The sequence below is a fragment of the Cryptomeria japonica genome, chromosome 10 (assembly GCF_030272615.1).
Source record: "Cryptomeria japonica chromosome 10, Sugi_1.0, whole genome shotgun sequence".
Classification (NCBI taxonomy): domain Eukaryota; kingdom Viridiplantae; phylum Streptophyta; class Pinopsida; order Cupressales; family Cupressaceae; genus Cryptomeria; species Cryptomeria japonica.
In genome coordinates this window covers 592284412-592303035 of record NC_081414.1, presented here as the reverse complement: position 1 = coordinate 592303035, position 18624 = coordinate 592284412, and the positions used below count along the sequence as shown (strand labels likewise).

General features: G+C 35.0%; 1 protein-coding gene across 1 annotated transcript in view; it reads right to left on the bottom strand.

Annotated features, from left to right (window-relative positions):
* The window catches only part of LOC131859084 (cytochrome P450 750A1-like), a 37268-nt gene extending 18968 nt beyond the window's left edge, over positions 1 to 18300 (bottom strand). The window contains exon 1 of the mRNA XM_059212612.1: positions 18073 to 18300. Within this exon, the coding sequence (XP_059068595.1) occupies positions 18073 to 18300 (228 nt within the window). The remainder of the gene's footprint in view (positions 1 to 18072) is intronic.
* Positions 18301 to 18624: the final 324 nt, after the last annotated feature.

Genomic DNA, 18624 nt, shown 5'->3' with positions numbered 1-18624 from the left:
ATTTTCCATAGGAGAAGCTAAGTCAAAATATTTTTTCCTCCAGAATTTTTTAGATAGTTTCTTAGCAGGCCAATCCGTAGCCCAATGTCCAACCTTCTTACAGTGGAAGCAAGCAAAACGAATAGATTCATATTCCACCATTTGAACCCATTTTCTAAGCTTCAAGTTGAAAGTTATTTCTTGGGGAAGGTCCATAGATTGTTTAATATTCACACAAATCTAAGCATAGACCAGTCTTCATGTAACCGCCATCATGGGGTCCAAAGATAGCAGCTCACCAAAACAAGTAGCCAATCCACAAAAGATTTCCTCATCCCAGTATTCCAAGGGAAGAACTGGCAGCTAGACCCAAATTGGGGCCTCATTGCACTCCTAGTCCTTTGGGTTGAAACCAGACTCTGACTTCTTCAAAGCCAAAGAGGACTTACCCAGCATCCATGCACCTCTTGCTAAAACTAATTTTAAATCCTCATTACAATTAAAGGAGAATTAAAAAAAAAACATTTTCCATTGCAATGACTTCAACTTGTTCCTTTCCTTTCCATTTTCATGCAACCCAAGCTCGAACTATCTCAATATTTGGCCTTGGCTACACAAATTTTCCCACCAAGATAGATGCCATATTGGCCAGGTTTTTGTCCATAATGCAATCGAGAGTAGAAATAGAGCACAAACTAGAAACAAGATCTGCACTGCGCGAGATAGGAGAAACCGACTTACCTTCTTGAGCATGTATCAAATAAAACTAAGCATTTCTTATTGTAGTCAGAGGTAAAAGAAGAGTCCAGACAACTGGTAGATTCATTGGGATCCTTAGATACATGCGACCCACTATGTATCCACTGATGCTGCTAGACAAAGAATCATTGTGGAACTTTGGAATGCATATAGTACAGCCATCCTAGGTCTCGCTGCCACCTCCATCATCTTTACTGTTTGCATCCTCTTTCCCCAAGACATTGATCGTGCTTCCTATTCCATTTTAGCCCTCACTGCACTTTCCCACCTACTACACATTCAAAACTTCATCTACCATTTCCTTAGTTAAATTAGTGTTATATTATACTCCAAGTCATATTAAACAGTATTATAAATAAATTTATAAGGATGATATAGCCATTCACATGTCAATTGGTTAAATTTAATTTTTTATTATTGGTCAAAATCTACATTTTATCTTTCCCTATACTTAGACATGTTATTCAAAGGTATTATGTTTAACGTGTGTTATATTATACTCCAAGTCCTATTAAATAGTATTATAAAGAAATTTGTTAGGATGATATAGCGATTCACATGTCAATTGGTTCAATTTAATTTTTCAGTATTGGTGAAAATCTACATTTCATTTTTCCCTATTCTTAGACATGTTATTCAAGGGTATGATTTTTAATGAGTGTTCTATTACACTCCAATTCATATATGAGTATTAAGAAGAAATTTGTTAGGATGTTGTAGCTATTCACATGTCAATTCATTTAATTTATTTTTAATCATTGGTCAAAATCTCTATTTGGTCTTTGCCTATTCTTACACATGTTATTCAAGGGTATGATGTTTGATGAGTGTTATATTATGCTCCAAGTTATATTAAAGAGTATTATAAAGAAATTTGTTAGGATGATATAGCTATTCACATGTCAATTGGTTCAATTTAATTTTTTATTATTGGCCAAAATCTACATTTGATCTTTGGTTATTCTTAGACATGTTATCAAAGGGTATGATGTTTAATGTTTTATATTATACTCCAAGTCATATTAAAGAGTATTATAAAGAAATTTGTTAGGATGACATAGCTATTCACATGTTATTTGGTTTAATTTAATTTTTGATTATTGGTCAAAGTCTATATTTTATCTTTGACAACTCTTAGACATGTTATTCAAGGGTATGATGTTTAATGAGTGTTATATTATACTTCAAGTTATATTAAAGTGTATTATAAAGAAATTTGTTAGGAATGCTTCCCCTTCTTCCTTCTCTCTATCACTTCCTTTTCTAATCACAACATCTGCCACATGAAATCCAAAAAAGCAAGTCTATATGACACAAACATGGGTTAAAAAAGAGGAGTTTGGGGGCATCCATATACCCTAATAATGTTGTTTTCTCCCATATAAAACCAGTTAGCAAAGTTGCGAGTGTGACCCTTTTTAGTATCATAAGCTAGTGGCCTCAAAACTCTCCTTATATCCAGTGATAGTCTTTCAACTTGATGATTAAGGAAACCAAAAATAATAATGACAAAGGAGTCATAAAACACCTTGTAATCAACATCCTTGCATCTCCTATCCCACAAGTAACACTAGAACTATACCAGTAATCTACTACCATTATCATCCACTACTCCCAATTTTAGCCTTTGGGTGAAAGCTTTCTTGTTAAGGTACATGATCATATAGCACAACAAAGAATAATGGAAAAAGTCATTACTTTTCTTCTCTTTCCAAGCCTCCAGATGCTTGTATACTCTCCTCTCAATCTCATATGCAAAATTAATTTCAAAATTTACTTCTAAATTTTGGATCCTCGCGGCCATGTATATCAATGATACCAGCATTTTGGCCCTAGAATCTTCTCCTAACACTTGACATAAGGAAAAGTAGGTTCTATGAAAGTACATAAGAAAATCATCCACAGGGAAGGGTTCACTACTTGTAATCATTATGGGCTTATTATTTATGCCCCTCCTCCTATAAAACAAGAGCTCATCCTTCTTGAATATTTTATGAAGCCTATTGTTGTCTATTTCAGATTGTTCAAAGTAAAACCTTGGTGAGGGCTTGCTTGTTCAACATAAAACAATCATTTATAACAAATTTTGTAACTACCAACAAAGGATTTCCACTAGGCATCCAGATGGTTTTGATCTACCAAAAACTGAATTACCTCGACATCCATAAAAACATTAGGCCCAATCAACTTAGTGATGTCAAGGGTCTATGGGTTTGACAAAGGAATCTTTTCATCTTTGTTTTTGTAAAAATACCAGAATAAATTCCTTCCTAATATGGGAATTATGGGATCCCTACAACCCTCCATTTTATCTTTAAACACATTTTTATCTCTTGTGTCTACCGAGCTAGGTAAAGCATCTAACAATAATTTTTGCATAGGCATTTTAGCAAAGTTTGGCATTCTAGGTGTTATTTTAGAAGTAACTTCCCCTTTTGAACTTTCAATTTCCCTAGGCTCTTCCTTCTTCCCAGGAATTATATCCTATACTCTTTGCTGAAAATTCAAATGTCTTTTACAAATTTGGTAGCTAGAGAGGTAACTAGATACTTACTTGTGACTAATGCACACAATTCTAGCTCATTCTTCTTCATCGCAGAGCTCACTTTGTGTAATTATTCAACTTAGAATACAAAAATTAAGCTAAAACTCTGTTATTAATGGTGACTCCTAAGGCCTTTTTTGCATTTAATTCATTTATGCCATTAACAGCTCTGTCGCCCTTTTCAAAACAAATTTATGACATTATTCACATCATACTCAATTTTCCTCATCTCATTAATCTCTCAATATTGCAAAATTTTGAAATAAATCATGTTTTATCTTTGTGCGCTATATTGCAACACTCCTTTTCCCTTTATTTTAACTCTTTGCAATATGATGAGTCCAATTTTAACCGTTATAGCTACATCACAACATGGTTTTCCATTGCTTGCATCCTCCTTCCGATATAGTGATATTTTATTAAGTTAAATCTAAATCACATCCTCCTGAATCCCTTAGTATCCTTCTTTAGCAAAATAGCGACACACTTTATTTTCTTAGGTAATCACTATATAGTTGTGCCTTTTCTTTATTATAAATCATCTAGGTTGCGATATGGCAATATTATATGGTATTGAATTCTTTCATCACTATTTTGTATACTGCTTAACACAATAGGATATTGTAATGGTGGTGAAAGAGGGTGATGAAGAAATCAAGAGGAAAGATTCTCTCCTCAAGAGGAGTGATAGTTTCACAAAAGATTCTCCTTAACCTTTTCACACACATTACATTTAAAAGAGGGGAGAGAATTCACTAGATCCAATCTCAATAGGAAGAGATTGAATGCTAAGTGAATTGACAATGGATTTGGAAAGTAAAAGTAACCCCTCTTTTAGAATGTAAAAGGTTGGATTATGCGATTTAAAACAAGTGTAAAAGAGACAAAGAAATGACTATAACTTGAGATAGAAATGTAGGATAATGTTGTGCACTTGGAATTGGTAGTAAAATGTTGAGATGAAGCTCCCCTGCAAATATGAGCAAAAGTCTTGGGAGTGAACGCGGTCCTCCAAAAAATCCGCGTGTCAAATATGGTTTTTCTGCCTCTGAGAATGGAATCCAAATCTGCAAATACAATTGCGCACCTACAACCTACACACAGAAAAGAGAGGAAATTTCGTTGGGATTGGGGGTTTGCCTTCAGGTTAAACCCTGGTTTTGAAATTAACTGAATGATGAAAAATACTTGGAAGTAATGAAAGTAATGTTGGTATTTTGGATATTTTGATATGGTTTTGTCATTGATGTCAACACTTTTCAACACTTATCAGCACTGGGAGATTTGGTTTTGTCCACCGGCAAGTCAGTGACTTATGCACAGTCACCAGTATTTGATTCACCAGCAGGTTAAATTGTTCACGGGCACTTGAAATAACTTGGAGACTACCTAGTTATGTCGAATACATTATTTGATCACTTGGTTTTGGTGATTTGGTTATTGATTTATTCGGGTTTGCATATTTGTTGTTACCAGTAAATAGGTCCAAGTTATGCACTGACAAGCATATCTATTCCAAATCAGCATGACACATTATGGAGATGATTTATTATTATTGTAAATGCATTGAGCTGACATGATGCATCGTGTAATGATTTATTTGTAATTCATTTTATTATAATATTCTTTGTAAGCCAACCTACACATTTGTCTTAGCTTTCGGTATATATGTAATATCTCATTTGTGAGATTGATAGGCGATTGAAAAAAGATTGTAATACGGTATATGCGAAAATAAGTAGAGCTATACACACAAACATCATTTGAAGATTGAAGGAAGGTTTTGAGAAGTTAATCAGAGCTTAACGAGTACTGAATCCAACATATGGAGATGCCATTTTGAGTAGTACATTATCAATGGATTTAACAATCCAATTGTAGCAAGTGTGACTCCCATTTTGTGTTTGAGCAGTGAGCTCTAGGCAACTGGCCTTTCTGCATGTGCAGACTCCATATTATACACACATATTATCTGCAGTAGTATCATCTAATTGTGGGTAAGGCTTCCCACCATGGTTTTCCCCTTACAAGGTTTCCACATACAAATATTTGTGTTATGTTTTGTGGATGTTATTGTCTTTTTGTTTCATGCATTAATATTTACCAGTAGTGTAGTTAACTGATAAAACTGTTTATCGGCATAAAGATTAGTTTACAGACATTAAGCATTAAGTTTTGGTTAAGTTAATTTTGGTTTGAATTTATTGGACAACTAATTCAACCCCCCCTCTCAGTTGTCTCCGGGACCTAACAATTGGTATCAAAGCCTAGTCCTCTTTTTGTATAAGTTTAATAGCTTGAGGAGATCTAATGTCTTCTAAGTATTTCAAGAAGGATAGTCCTAAACTTGATGGAACTAACTATGGCATATGGAAGATCAGGATGGAGACACATTTTAATTGCATTGGAAAGGACATATGGGATGTTACAAAGAATGGTTATACTGCTCCTACTCAAGGTCAACCTAATCCACCAAACTTGGCCAAATATGAGGAAAATGATTGCAAAGCAAGAGAAGCACTTTTGAGAGCATTGTCAGATCAGCAAATCATGGGTTTATCAGATAGATCTACTGCTAAAGCTATTTGGGACAAATTGGAAACATTGAATGAAGGTGATACCATAGTCAAAATTGCAAAACTTGAATGCTTCTAGGTCAGGTATGAAAATCTTAAAATGGAAGAAGATGAAAGGATTTCTACTTTTATGGAAAGAGTAAATGAAATTCTTCTGGGTATACAATGTTGTGGAGGAACCTTAAGTGAAGATGAGATTGTTTCTAAAGTTTTAAGAGCTTTACCAATAGCATATAAAATGAAATTTTTTGCTATAAATGAATTGAGAACAATGCCTAATGCATCAGTATCTAGAGACACTTTGGTTGGAAAACTTTTAGCTTTTGAACCTGAGGAATTTGGTCCTGTTGCTACTATTAAGATAGATCTATCTTTTAAGGCATCATCATCATCACCTGAGAAATATAATTGGAAAGCATTTTATGCAAGAGAACTTGAAGAAATTAGGATGGAGAATGAAGAACTGGAAGATCTTGAAGCACTATTTGCAATGAAAATTCCTAAAGGCCAGTTGGAAGTAAGTATGAAGGTAAAGCACCCTTTAAATGTTTCAACTGCAATAAAATTGGTCATATGGATTCTAGGTGTCCTGGTAGACATGCAAGATTATGAGAAGAAGGTAAAAGAACACATAAGCCTAACCCTAATTATCAGAGATACAAGTTTAAGAAGAATAGAGACAAATCTTGTTATTATGATGATGAAGGAGTTACTGATGATTCTGATGAGGATCCAGCAAACAATGGATGGGATTTTGTTGATATAATAGAAGATCAACCGACACCTACTATTCAACCAGTAGAGCAGACCTTGACAACTAAAATTGAAGATAAGGATGAATGGATCGTTGATTCCAAATGTTCACATCACATGACTGGTGATAAGAGTAAATTCTTAACCTTTCAGAAATACAATGGAGGTCTAGTGAGATTTGGAGATGATAAAACTTGTATGATGAAAGGAAAAGGAACTATATATTTTGATGGTAAGAACAATACTAATAATGTTTACTATGTTGAAGGTTTGAATCATAATCTTTTGAGTGTTGGTCAATTAGTTGAGAAAGGATTTCAGTTACAATTCAAGAATGGTAAATGCAAAATCTTAAACAAGACTAGTTTGTAAATTGCAACCGTTAATCAAACTAGAGGTAATATCTTTCACTTGAATAACAATAAGAAAGCATGTTTGATTGCACATATTGATAAAGTTGGTTATAGCACAAGAAACTTTGTCATGTAAATTTTGATTGCATTGTGAAAATCAGCACAACTAAGGCAATAAGAGATTTACTTAAGATTTCTAAACCTCACAATCCGATATGTAAGGAATGTCAATTTGGAAAGCAATTTAGAGAAACTTTCAAGAGTATTCCAGAGAAATCTATAAATGTTCTTGATTTAATTCATACTGATTTATGTGGTCCAGCAAGAACTAGAAGTATGCAAGGAGATAGGTATTTTATGCTAATCACTGATGACTATTCTAGAATGTGTTGAGTTACTTTTCTAAGGGAGAAATCTGAAGCATTTGGGAGATTCAAACTATTCAAGGTGATGGTAGAGAATGAAACTGGCAAGAAAATCAAATGTTTGAGATCTAATCATGGAGGTCAATTCACATTTAAGGAATTTAATACATTCTATGAAGTGAATAGGATCAGAAGACAGTTATCAGCACCCTAGACACCCCAGCAGAATGGAGTTGCAGAAAGGAAAAATAGAACTATCTTAGATGCAGCTAGAAGCATGATATCAGAAGAAAATATACCTCATATATATTGGAGAGAAGCGGTCAATACAATAGTTTATACATTCAACAGAGTTCACATCAAAGGTGAAACTGCTAAGACCCCTCATGAACTATGGTTTGGCAATACTCCTACACTTAAATATTTTAGAATATTTGGAAGTAAATGCTATATTAGAAGAGATTACTATATTAGCAAATTTGATCCTAGAAGTGATGAAGGAATATTTCTTGGTTATTCATCTAAGAGAAAGGCATATAGATGTTTTAATAGGAGATTGCAGAAAATTGTTGAGAGTGCAAATGTGAAGATTGATGAACAGTTTAGAGGAAATTCAAGGTCAATGGACTCTAAACCACAAATAGAGATAATCACAAATGAACCTACTATGAGTACACTGGTACAAAATGTTGATCCAGTTACACTGGCATCATCTGAGGATTCAATAGTCACTGAAGAATAGAATCAAGTAAAAACACCCTGGTACGTAAGATTGAATCACTCTGAAGATCAAATAATTGGAAATAAATATCAAGGAGTTATGACTAGAGGAAGATTGGCAAATGAAGAGGTATGTCTTATTTCTCAAATTTAACCTACATCAATTAATGAGGCATGTGAAGATAACTATTGGATTAAAGCTATGGAAGATGAATTGGAACAAATTGAAAGGAATAACACTTGGTCATTAGTTCCCCAACCTAAAAACAAAAATATAATTGGAACTAGATGGGTTTTCAGAAATAAACTTAATGAAGATGGCAAGGTTATCAGAAACAAAGCAAGATTAGAGATTAGTGTGTAAGGGATATTCATAGAAAGATGGAATTAATTACAATGAAACCTTTGCACTAGTAGCTAGAATTGAGGCAGTCAGACTATTATTGGCTTTTGCAGCTCACAAAGTATATCAAATGGATATTAAATATGCATTTCTGAATGGAGATCTTGAAGAAGAAGTTTATATTGAACAACTTCATGGATTTTCTTTGACAGATGATAAAGATACAGTTTGCAGGTTAAGGAAAGCTTTATATGGACTAAAGAAAGCTCCTAGAGCTTGGTATGCTAGATTGGACAAATATCTTTTGAAGCTTGGATACACTAAAGGTAATGCTGACAACAATCTATACTACAAAGTAACTAATGATGACATCTTGGTTATTGAAGTTTTTGTTGATGATACAATCTTTGGAGGAGAAGATGGATTGTGTAAATAATTTTCTAATAAAATGCAGCAAGAACTTGAAATGTCTATGATTGGATAGATAAAAATATTTTTAGGATTGCAGATTTCATAGACTGATAAAGGTATATTCTTATGTCAATCTAAGTACTTGAAGGAATTACTAAAGAAATTTGGCATGGAAAACTCTAAACCGGTAAGAACACCTATGACTACAACTAATAAACTATCTTTGAAGGATGAAACAACACCTATTAATCCGACTAGATACAAGTCTATGATAGGAGGTTTACTATATTTGGCAAGAGATGTAGATGATAGAAAAAGCACCACCGATGGAGCATTTTCTCTTGGTAGCAGACTAATTTCATGGTTGAGAAAGAAACATAGTTGTACATCACTATCAATAGCAGAATCAGAATATGTTGCAGCAACAACTAATTGTACACAGGTATTATGGATCAAACAAATGTTGAAGGACATAAAGGTAAAATGCAAGGAACCTATAACTATTTACTATGATAATATGGCAGCAATTGATATATCTAAGAATCCAATATTTCACTCAAAAACTAAACATGGTTCTATCAAATTCAATTTTCTGAAAGAGAATGTTGAAGCAAAAGAAGTGAAATTGGTCTATGTGAAAACTAAAGGGTAAATTGCAGATATTTTTACTAAGCCTTTGCCTAAGGAAACTTTTGAATATCTTAGAGAGCAACTTGGAGTCCTACCCCCACCAGTAGAGACTTAGACAGTTGATGTTTTTCATCAACTGACATAATTAACAGAGAAATAATTTATTTCGGCTTTGATGAGGAGAGCTACTTCTCAGGGGGAGTAGTTGGTATTTTGTATTTGAATCTAGGTTTTGTATTGCTTTGGCATTTAATGTCAAAGGGGGGGAGATATTATGGAAAAACACATTATCTTTTGGGAGAGATTATTCCTAGGGGGAGAGACGTTATGTATTTTGATTTCTAGTTAATGATCTCTTTGGGAGATTGTTGGTTTTTGGTTTTTTGTATTTCTGTTTTGGCACTTTGATGGTTTTTCCATCTTGTGTTGCCATCAATGCCAAAGGGGGAGATTGTTGGTATTTTGGATATTTTGATATGCTTTTTTCATTGATGTCAACACTTGTTAACACTTGTCAACACTTATCAGCACTTGGAGATTTGGTTTTTACCACTGGCAAGTCAGTGACTTATGCATAGTCACCAGTATTTGGTTCAGCGATAGGTTATATTGTTCACCAGTAGTTGGAATCACTTGGAGACTACCTGGTTATGTCGAAGATATTATATGATCACTTTATTTTGGAGATTTGGTTATTGATTTATTCGGGTTTGCATATTTGTTGTTACCGGCAAATAGGTCTAGGTTATGCATCGACAAGCATATCTATTCTAGATCAGCATGACACGTTATGGAGATGATTTATTATTATTGTAAATGCATTGAGCTGACATGATGCATCACATAATGATTTATTTGTAATTGATTTTATTATAATATTCTTTGTAAGCTGACCTACACATTTGGTTTTAGCTTTCAGTATATATGTAGGATCTCATTTGTGACATTGATAGGCGATTGAAAAAAGATTGTAATAAGGTATATGCGAAAATAAGAAAAGCTATACATGCAAACATCATTTGAAGATTGAAGGAAGGTTTTGAGAAGTTAATCAGAGTTTAACCGGTACTGAATCTAGCATATGAAGATGCTATTTTGAGTAGTACATTCTCATTGGATTTAACCATCCAATTGTAGTCAGTGTGACTCCCATTTTGTGTTTGAGCAGTGAGCTCTAGGAAGTTGGCCTTTCTACATGTGTAGACTCCATATTGTACACACATACTATCTACAGTAGTATCATCTGATTGTGGGTAAGGCTTCCCACCGTGGTTTTTCCCCTTATAGGGTTTCCACCTACAAATATTTGTGTTATGTTTTGTGGATGTTATTGTCTTTCTGTTTCATGCATTAATATTTACCAGTACTACAATTAACTAATTAAACTATTTACCGGCATAAATTTTGGTTTACCAGCATTAAGAATTAAGTTTTGGTTAGGTTAATTTTGGTTTGAATTTATTGGACAACTGATTCACCCCCCCTCTCAGTTGTCTTCGAGACCTAACAAGTATATGATTGAAATAGAATTCACCTCAAGAGAGGATGCAATTGAAATGTTGATAGAGTTGTTTGAAAGGATATGTAAAATTGTATGTTACAAGATATCTCCTCTTCAATGGTTGAATCCTTGACTTGAATGCAACACCTAGCCCTGAAAGGAGACTTGAGAATGCTCAATTCTTCAAAGAATGATCGAATGCTCGAATGACGATAATGCTTGTTCACCTTACTTTTTCTTATGCCAATAGGAGGGGAAAATGCATCTTATATATTCGTTAATTAGGGTTAATTGATTGATTTCTCGTCATAGGCCGAAATAGGAAAACTTTTCCCACTTTCCAAATGCAAATCCCAATGAAGGATAAATGTAGAGGGGACCCAAAATAGGGCAAGGACAGGGGTACCACACCCCTATCCTACCCTAATTCAGGATAGGAAGAAGCATAGAAGAGTGTGGGGTGCAAGGAGATACAAGATTTAGATAGTGTGAGAATGTCTCGGGTCTCCAGTCAGGCTTAGAGATTTGATTCACTAATGTGAAGACCCAAATGTGGTTAAAAATAGCAAGGTCACAATTTTATGTTGCTACATTTAGCCCCCACTTTAGTGGGAGTATAAGCATACACCAATACTACCGGTAAAGTACAAGGAAATAAGATTGAAAGACTTTCACCACATCAAGGGGAAAAATACACCAAGCCCCCAATAGACTAAGGATCTTATGACATCAATTGACAAAGTAAAAGAGAAGATCAAAAGGAAAGGACCATGACTGCATGTAGCGAGGTTTCCCTCACTATGAGTCACGAAAAACAAGGATACCAAAAAATTACAAAGTAAACCCAAATTCACTAAATAACTTTGAGTATCAAGAAGGAAAATATAAGAGGAGTGTATGCCCCCATGCTAAAGAGATCGTGCATGCCTTATCAGGAGTGATTTCTTTAAGGTAGGATACACCCAAGAGAGAGAGAGAGAGAGAGCATGTTATCACAAGGATTTATCCCCCAATTGAGGAATAAACCCAAGGATAATGAACACAAAACACAAAAAATGAGATATTTTGTCTTTCCTTGGGGTCAGTATGTTGTATGATAACTCATGTATACATACATATATATATATATGCATAGAATAGTCATCATTCCCAAAAGAAAGGAAACTACCTTGGAAGAAAGGGAATAAAAGGTGTCTTTTGAGTCAACATGAAAGAGACCAAAAGAGATGTCAATGCTTTGCATCATTCTCAAGTAGACATTACTAGGGAACATAGAAGAGCACGGATACATAGAGAAGAATAATCACAAAAAAGAAAAAAAAAAAGAGAGAGAGGTAGAGGATCTATAGTGCTAATGTATCTAGTCTAGCACGCCATCCACCTCCCAATCTTGCTGATCACTATTTTGGGAAGGCAGGAAACATACCAGAGGAGTGACATCAAGCACATCACATGGAGATATCATAAGATCCAAACAAGGACTATGCTCATGTGTTAAGACACTTTGTTCATTTCTAGGAGCTAGGATTAAAACTTTTGAAAATTATATAGATAAATGTTTGTCCACATCAACATAATCATAGTCACTATCAGAAGCATTAGGATTTGTATTGCCATCATGAATAATATTTTCACCTATTTATTCATCAATATTTATAGATAGAGGAGTGCAAACACGAATAGGAGTAAAGCAATCACATGTTTTTTGCAACTTATGATTTGGAGATGTAGGTTCAAAGTTTTGCTTAGGAGAAAAGGGAATCATGTCAAGTATTGGATTTTTGGGAGATTGAATATTTTGAGGAAGAACTTCATGAGCTCTAGAATGATGCTTTCATTGGAAGTCTCTCGCACAATGATTCTATTGAGTCTTAGCGGAAGGTTGAGGAGGAGGAATATTTGTTCAAGGAAGAATATTGGTATAGGTTGGGAATCTTCCTTAGGAGGAAGATTAGTTTTATCTTTTAGAGGAATAACTTCATCTTCAAGAATGATAGGAATGTCAGTTGTTGGATTTCTAGGCTGGCTTATGGATAGGATCATATCTTTCTTCCACTTTTGATAATATTGAAAGAGAGCATCACTTCTTTGTGGAAGAGATTGGAATTGTTTAGGCCAAAATAAATCAATACGAACACCTGGGATTCTTTCGGGTAGTTGAAATATGCTATGGTTAATATTTATGATTTCTCCATTATGGGGAAATTTCAAACATTTATGGATTGGAGAAGAAATATCCTTCATGGAAGATAGACAAGGATAGCCCAACTTAACACGAAATTTCTGAGAGGAAGGAATGATAATAAATTTGACATCCATAGGTTTGGTGTGAACCTCAATAGGAAGTATAATAGAACCAATGGTAGGCCAAGAGAATCCATCAAATAACTTAACAACCACATTAGTGTCAGCATAGATTGGTTTATAAAAATGTAAAGTGAAAAGATAGTCCTCATTGATGGCATTAACCATGCAATAGGGATCTATAAGAAAACCATGACAAGGCATGTTTTTAATCTTTGCAACTATATATAAAGGCCCATCAGGTTCTCTAATGGTCTCACAAAGGGTCAAATGTGAAAAATAAGTCCTTAGGTTTTCTTTCTTTCTCTACCATATTCACCAAATTTTGAGTTGTGGTTGTCACATTAGAAGAAGAGAAAGAGGTATGTTTAGTCTCAATCACGTTAGAGGTATGAGAAGGTAAAGGATCAATAAAAATCTTAAAATTTTGATTAGGAGGGGCTACGGATTTGTTTCCCTTATCATTCACACCTACCACAAATATAGTATTATTATCAATCAAATCTTCAATCTTACTTTTCAATTCAAAACATTTCTCAGTGTCATTAGTTGGTTGACGATGAAATTGACAAAAAGAATTATTATCAAAGTAGGGTGAGGCTGCCTTAGAAGGGCCAATTGTTTTTATTGGAGGAAGTTTAATAACATTTATTTGTAACAAATGAGACATAATGCTATGTAAATATTCATTCAAAGGAGTAAATTGTCTTTTCTCTTTTGAAAAATTTAGAAATAGGAGGCACACTCATTGTAGCATTCACATTCTTGTTGTTGATGTTGTCATTGAATTTGATGAATCCTTTGCTTGGTTTGAACTTTTCAAATAGTTGTTGAGCACTATCACCCTTATCACTCAGAGCCATAGAAGTGGATTGCTCCAAGTGACTCATAGTCAGTTGATAATTGTAAAGGGTTGCATACAACTGGGGAAAGGAAGTAAACTCAGAAAGGAGAAGTTTGTCTCTAATATCTTTTTGCAAATTAGAAATGAAAATTATTTGAATATAATTATCACACACTTGAAAATAAATTTGAGAACACAAATTCTTATATCTACCAATGAAATCAGTCACTTTTTCTTCAACACCTTGTTTACAATGGATTAAATTAGTCAAAGTGATCTTAGGACCTATGCTATTTTGAAATTGTTGAATAAAAGAATTTGCTAATTGTTGAGAAGAAGTAATAGAATAGGAACTCAAAGAGAAATACCATTGTAAAGCCTTATCTTTGTGTTAGTATTTAACCAGTGACTAAGATGGGGGGGGCTGAATCAGCTACAACAATTTACTCATAATTCAACCAATCAAAATAACCAGTCTGCAGCTATCCTTTTCATTGTCTTAAACATTGTGTAAATAATGAAAGCAAATAACATCATAGAAAAGAGATTTGCATTCACACTAAAATATCACATAACATAGGTAATTATATGTGGAAACCCTTGGTTAGAGGGAGAAAAACATGGTGGGGATAACCCACATTCTCTCTTACTACAGTGAAAAAGAGTTCCCTATTAAGAGCTTACAATATGTTCTTTCTAAGAACATCACCCTATTAGGAGTGACTGGTATGTGGGTAATAATACCTTAGAACCTGTTAAACTTCACCTTGCTAGAGGATTTTATAACTTCATATTTGAAGTGACTCTGTTAAGAGATTTTACATAATGAACCAGTTAAGGTTTACCCTGTTAAGGGATTTACAACGCTGCAATTGTTAAAAGGCAACAAAGATGAATGATCTATCTAATAACACTACCTCTACCTCATAAATCAGCATTGCATGCTCTATCAACTGATTGGTGTGGGTAAGTGCACAAAGATGGTGGTCAGAAAAGTGGACACCAAAAAAAAAACATGAAAAACAACAAAATGTGCATGGGGTATTTCAAATTTAAAGAACCTCGTATGCGTTTAGGCTCGTTTTGTTGAGCCTAACTAAATATAAACCACGTATGGGGTTTAACATATACTAACCATGTACATGGTTTAAAAACTAAAACCACGTACGTGATTTAGAAACTGAAAACCCCATAAGCGGTTTTAGTTTGTAAACCACGTATGCGTTTGTCTATCAATAAAATGCAATTCATTTAGCATTCCATTAGATTTTTTGGTATAATATATACATAAAATATAATATTTAAGAGTTATAATGCAGATTCTAGTTTTTTGGTAGGGTTATATTTTATGTATATATTGTCGAGATGTTTGAGAGTGGTTCCAGATCTCTAAGAGTTATAATACAGATTCTAGTTTTTTGAGTATTCTTATAAATTTTAGACAATCAATTTTATAGTAATCAACATGCTCATATCAACATTATCTCTCTCGTCTCTTCCATATATTCCCCCTCTCTCTTCCTTAACCCCTACCTTTTTGTCTCTTAGGAATATCCCTCTCTACTTTCTTCCCTCTCTCAGGTATCTCTCCCTCCTACTTTCTTCCCTCTCTAGGGTATCTTTCCCTCTCTCATCTCCCTCACCCTCTTTCTCTCTTTCATCTATCCCTCTCCTTCTCTCGCTCTCTCAAATATCTCTATCTCTCACTCTCTCCCCCTATCTTCATGGTCTCTCTCTCATTCATTCTCTCCCTCTCCCTCCCTATCCCTTTCTCTTCCTTTGTCAAGTATTTCTTTCCTTGTAACTCTCTTTCTCTCTTCCCCTCTCACTCCATTTCTCTTTCTCTCAAGTCTCTCTCCTTCTCTCTATCAAGTCTCTGGCTATTAACCTCTCTCTCTCTCTCTCTCATAAGTCTCTATCCCTCTCTGTGTCTATCTCTCTATCTCACTGTCCTCTGTCAAGTGTATCTATTTCCCACTCTCTCCCTACCTCCCCCCCTCCCATTCTATTTTTCACTTAACACTCTCTCTCTCTCTCTCACTCTCTCACATCCTCTTTCTCTCTATCTCACTCTACCCTTCTCTTAGGTGTATCTCTATCTCATTCTCTCCCTCTCTCCTCCCCCTCCCTCTCTCCCTTTCTAATTACCTCTCTTTCTCACTCTCTCCCTCTCTCCCTTTCTCATTACCTCTCTTTCTCACACTCTCCCTTTCTCATTACCTCTCTTTCTCACTCTCTCCCTCTCTCCCTCTCTTCACACCTCTCTCTCTTTAGAATCTTGTACTCTCCTTCCATCCCTTCCTCTCTCTCACTCAAACTATCTCTATCTCTCACCCTCTCTTTCTCTCTCTATCACCTTCCCTCCCTCCATCTCTTAGGTCTCTCTTTCTCTCCCAATCCCTCTATCCACCTCTTATCTCTCTCTCTCTCTCTCTCTCTCTCTCTCTCTCTCTCTCTCCCCTTTGGGACCCCGATGAGAATACGTGTTGAGTGTATAGTACTTTGTTGATCAGTTGCCACATATCAACAATCTACACATTGCTTAGCCAATCTATACTCTGCTTAGCTGGTTAACCTCTATATATCGGTCTACTCACTACTGATAGGAATAAGAACTCTTGTTCTTTACTGGTTACCCTTTACTTCTTTACCAATGGACTATGGAGACTTAGAAAATGATGTTGCCAACAATGACAACCATTTCAATCACTGGTCATCTCTCCCTTTCTCATTACCTCTCTTTCTCTCTCTCTCTCTCTCCCTTTCTCATTACCTCACTTTCTCACTTTCTCACTCTCTACCTCTCTTCACACCTCTCTCTCTCTAGAATCTTGTACTCTCCTTACATCCCTTCCTCCCTCTCACTCAGACTATCTCTATCTCTCACCCTCTCTTTCTCTCTCTATCACCTTCCCTCCCTCCACCTCTTAGGTCTCTATTTCTTTCCCAATCCCTCTATCCACCTCTCATCTCTCTCTCTCTCTCTCTCTCTCTCTCTCTCTCTCTCTTTGAGTCCCCTTCGGGACCCTAGTGAGAATACGTGCTGAGTGTACAGTACTTTGCTGATCAGTCACCACATATCAACAGTTTACACATTGCTTAGCCAATCTATACTCTACTTAGCCAGTTAACCTCTATATACTGGTCTACTCACTGCTGATAGGAATAAGAACTCTTGTTCTTTACCGGTTACCATTTACTTCTTTACTGATGGACTGTGGAGACTTAGAAAACGATGTTGCCAACAATGACAACCATTTCAATCATCGGTCATGCAAAATGTACCAAAATGCCAACAAACTCCCCCTTTGGCATTGGTGGCAAACACTACACAAATTTGCCAGTTCTAACCTTTATTTCTAGCCCATGTTACTCATAATGTACAAATTCTCCAAAACTCCCTCTTTTGACATCAATGGAAAAGACTATATAAAATGATTTATCAAAGTAAAGAAAAAATTTCTTTGAAATTTTCTTGAGCTGTTGTCAAAGAGGATTCCCATGAAGGCTTTACCTATTTCATGGTGGTAAAGTGTCATGCAAAACTACAACAAAATTCTCCATATCATCAACTGTTTTGTAGTCAGGTACACTTATGAGACATTCTTCTTCTTTAACATTCCTTTGCATGAAATCAATATTTGGTGTCAGGTAGTACTCTAGCTCTAACAAGCTAAGACCTTGTTTGTCCTCTCTTCTTTTAACCTTTTGATTTCATGATTGAGTTGTTTTATCTTGCCACAAAAAATTGTTGTTGAGATATTAATAGGATCAAAAGAACTTATCAGATTTTGAATTTCTCTTTGGGTTTGAGTTCTTTTATCTTCTAGATCTCTAATTAAATCGGCAAAACTTGAATATTTGACCAATAATTGCCCAATTTCCTGTAGTATATTTTTAACTTCTTCTGTGTTGTCAAAGAGGGCAACTTTTCCAATTGATATTTGTTCCATTAGATTTTCTCCTCTCTTTGATTCATATTGCCTTACTGCAACCTTCTCCAGATCAGTTGCCTCTGCACCAATTGTTGTTACAAGAGTTCCCAATTGATCAATGATGGATGCATTGTTATCAACAACAATGTCAGGAACTAGGTCAGAGAGAATTGTCTTGGTAGAATTGATAATTCTTGCCTTCTTTTTATTTGCTCTCAATTTATCCTTTTCAGCTTGAATTCTCAGTTTTTCTGAGACTTCCATCAATTGTTTGGGAATCATTTTCTTAATATCAATGATCGATTCTTCCTCTTCTTCCTCCTATGTTTCATCTTCCTTTTCTACAGTCTCAATCTTAGAACTCACTGCAGTGGTGAGTTTTACTTTTTTCTTTTCACTTTCCCTTTCTAAGTCTAACTTCCTCTTTGTCGGAGGAGTATCCATCACTGCTTTCTTATCTTCTACTTTCTTCTCTTACTCTTTTCCTTTTTCTAATAGAATAGGATTTGGTGTCACTAAAATTATGTGAGGTGCATCTTCATAAGGAATTTCTTCAATTGTCACCTCATCTTTACCAGGATGCATAGTTTGATCAGCTTCCTTCAG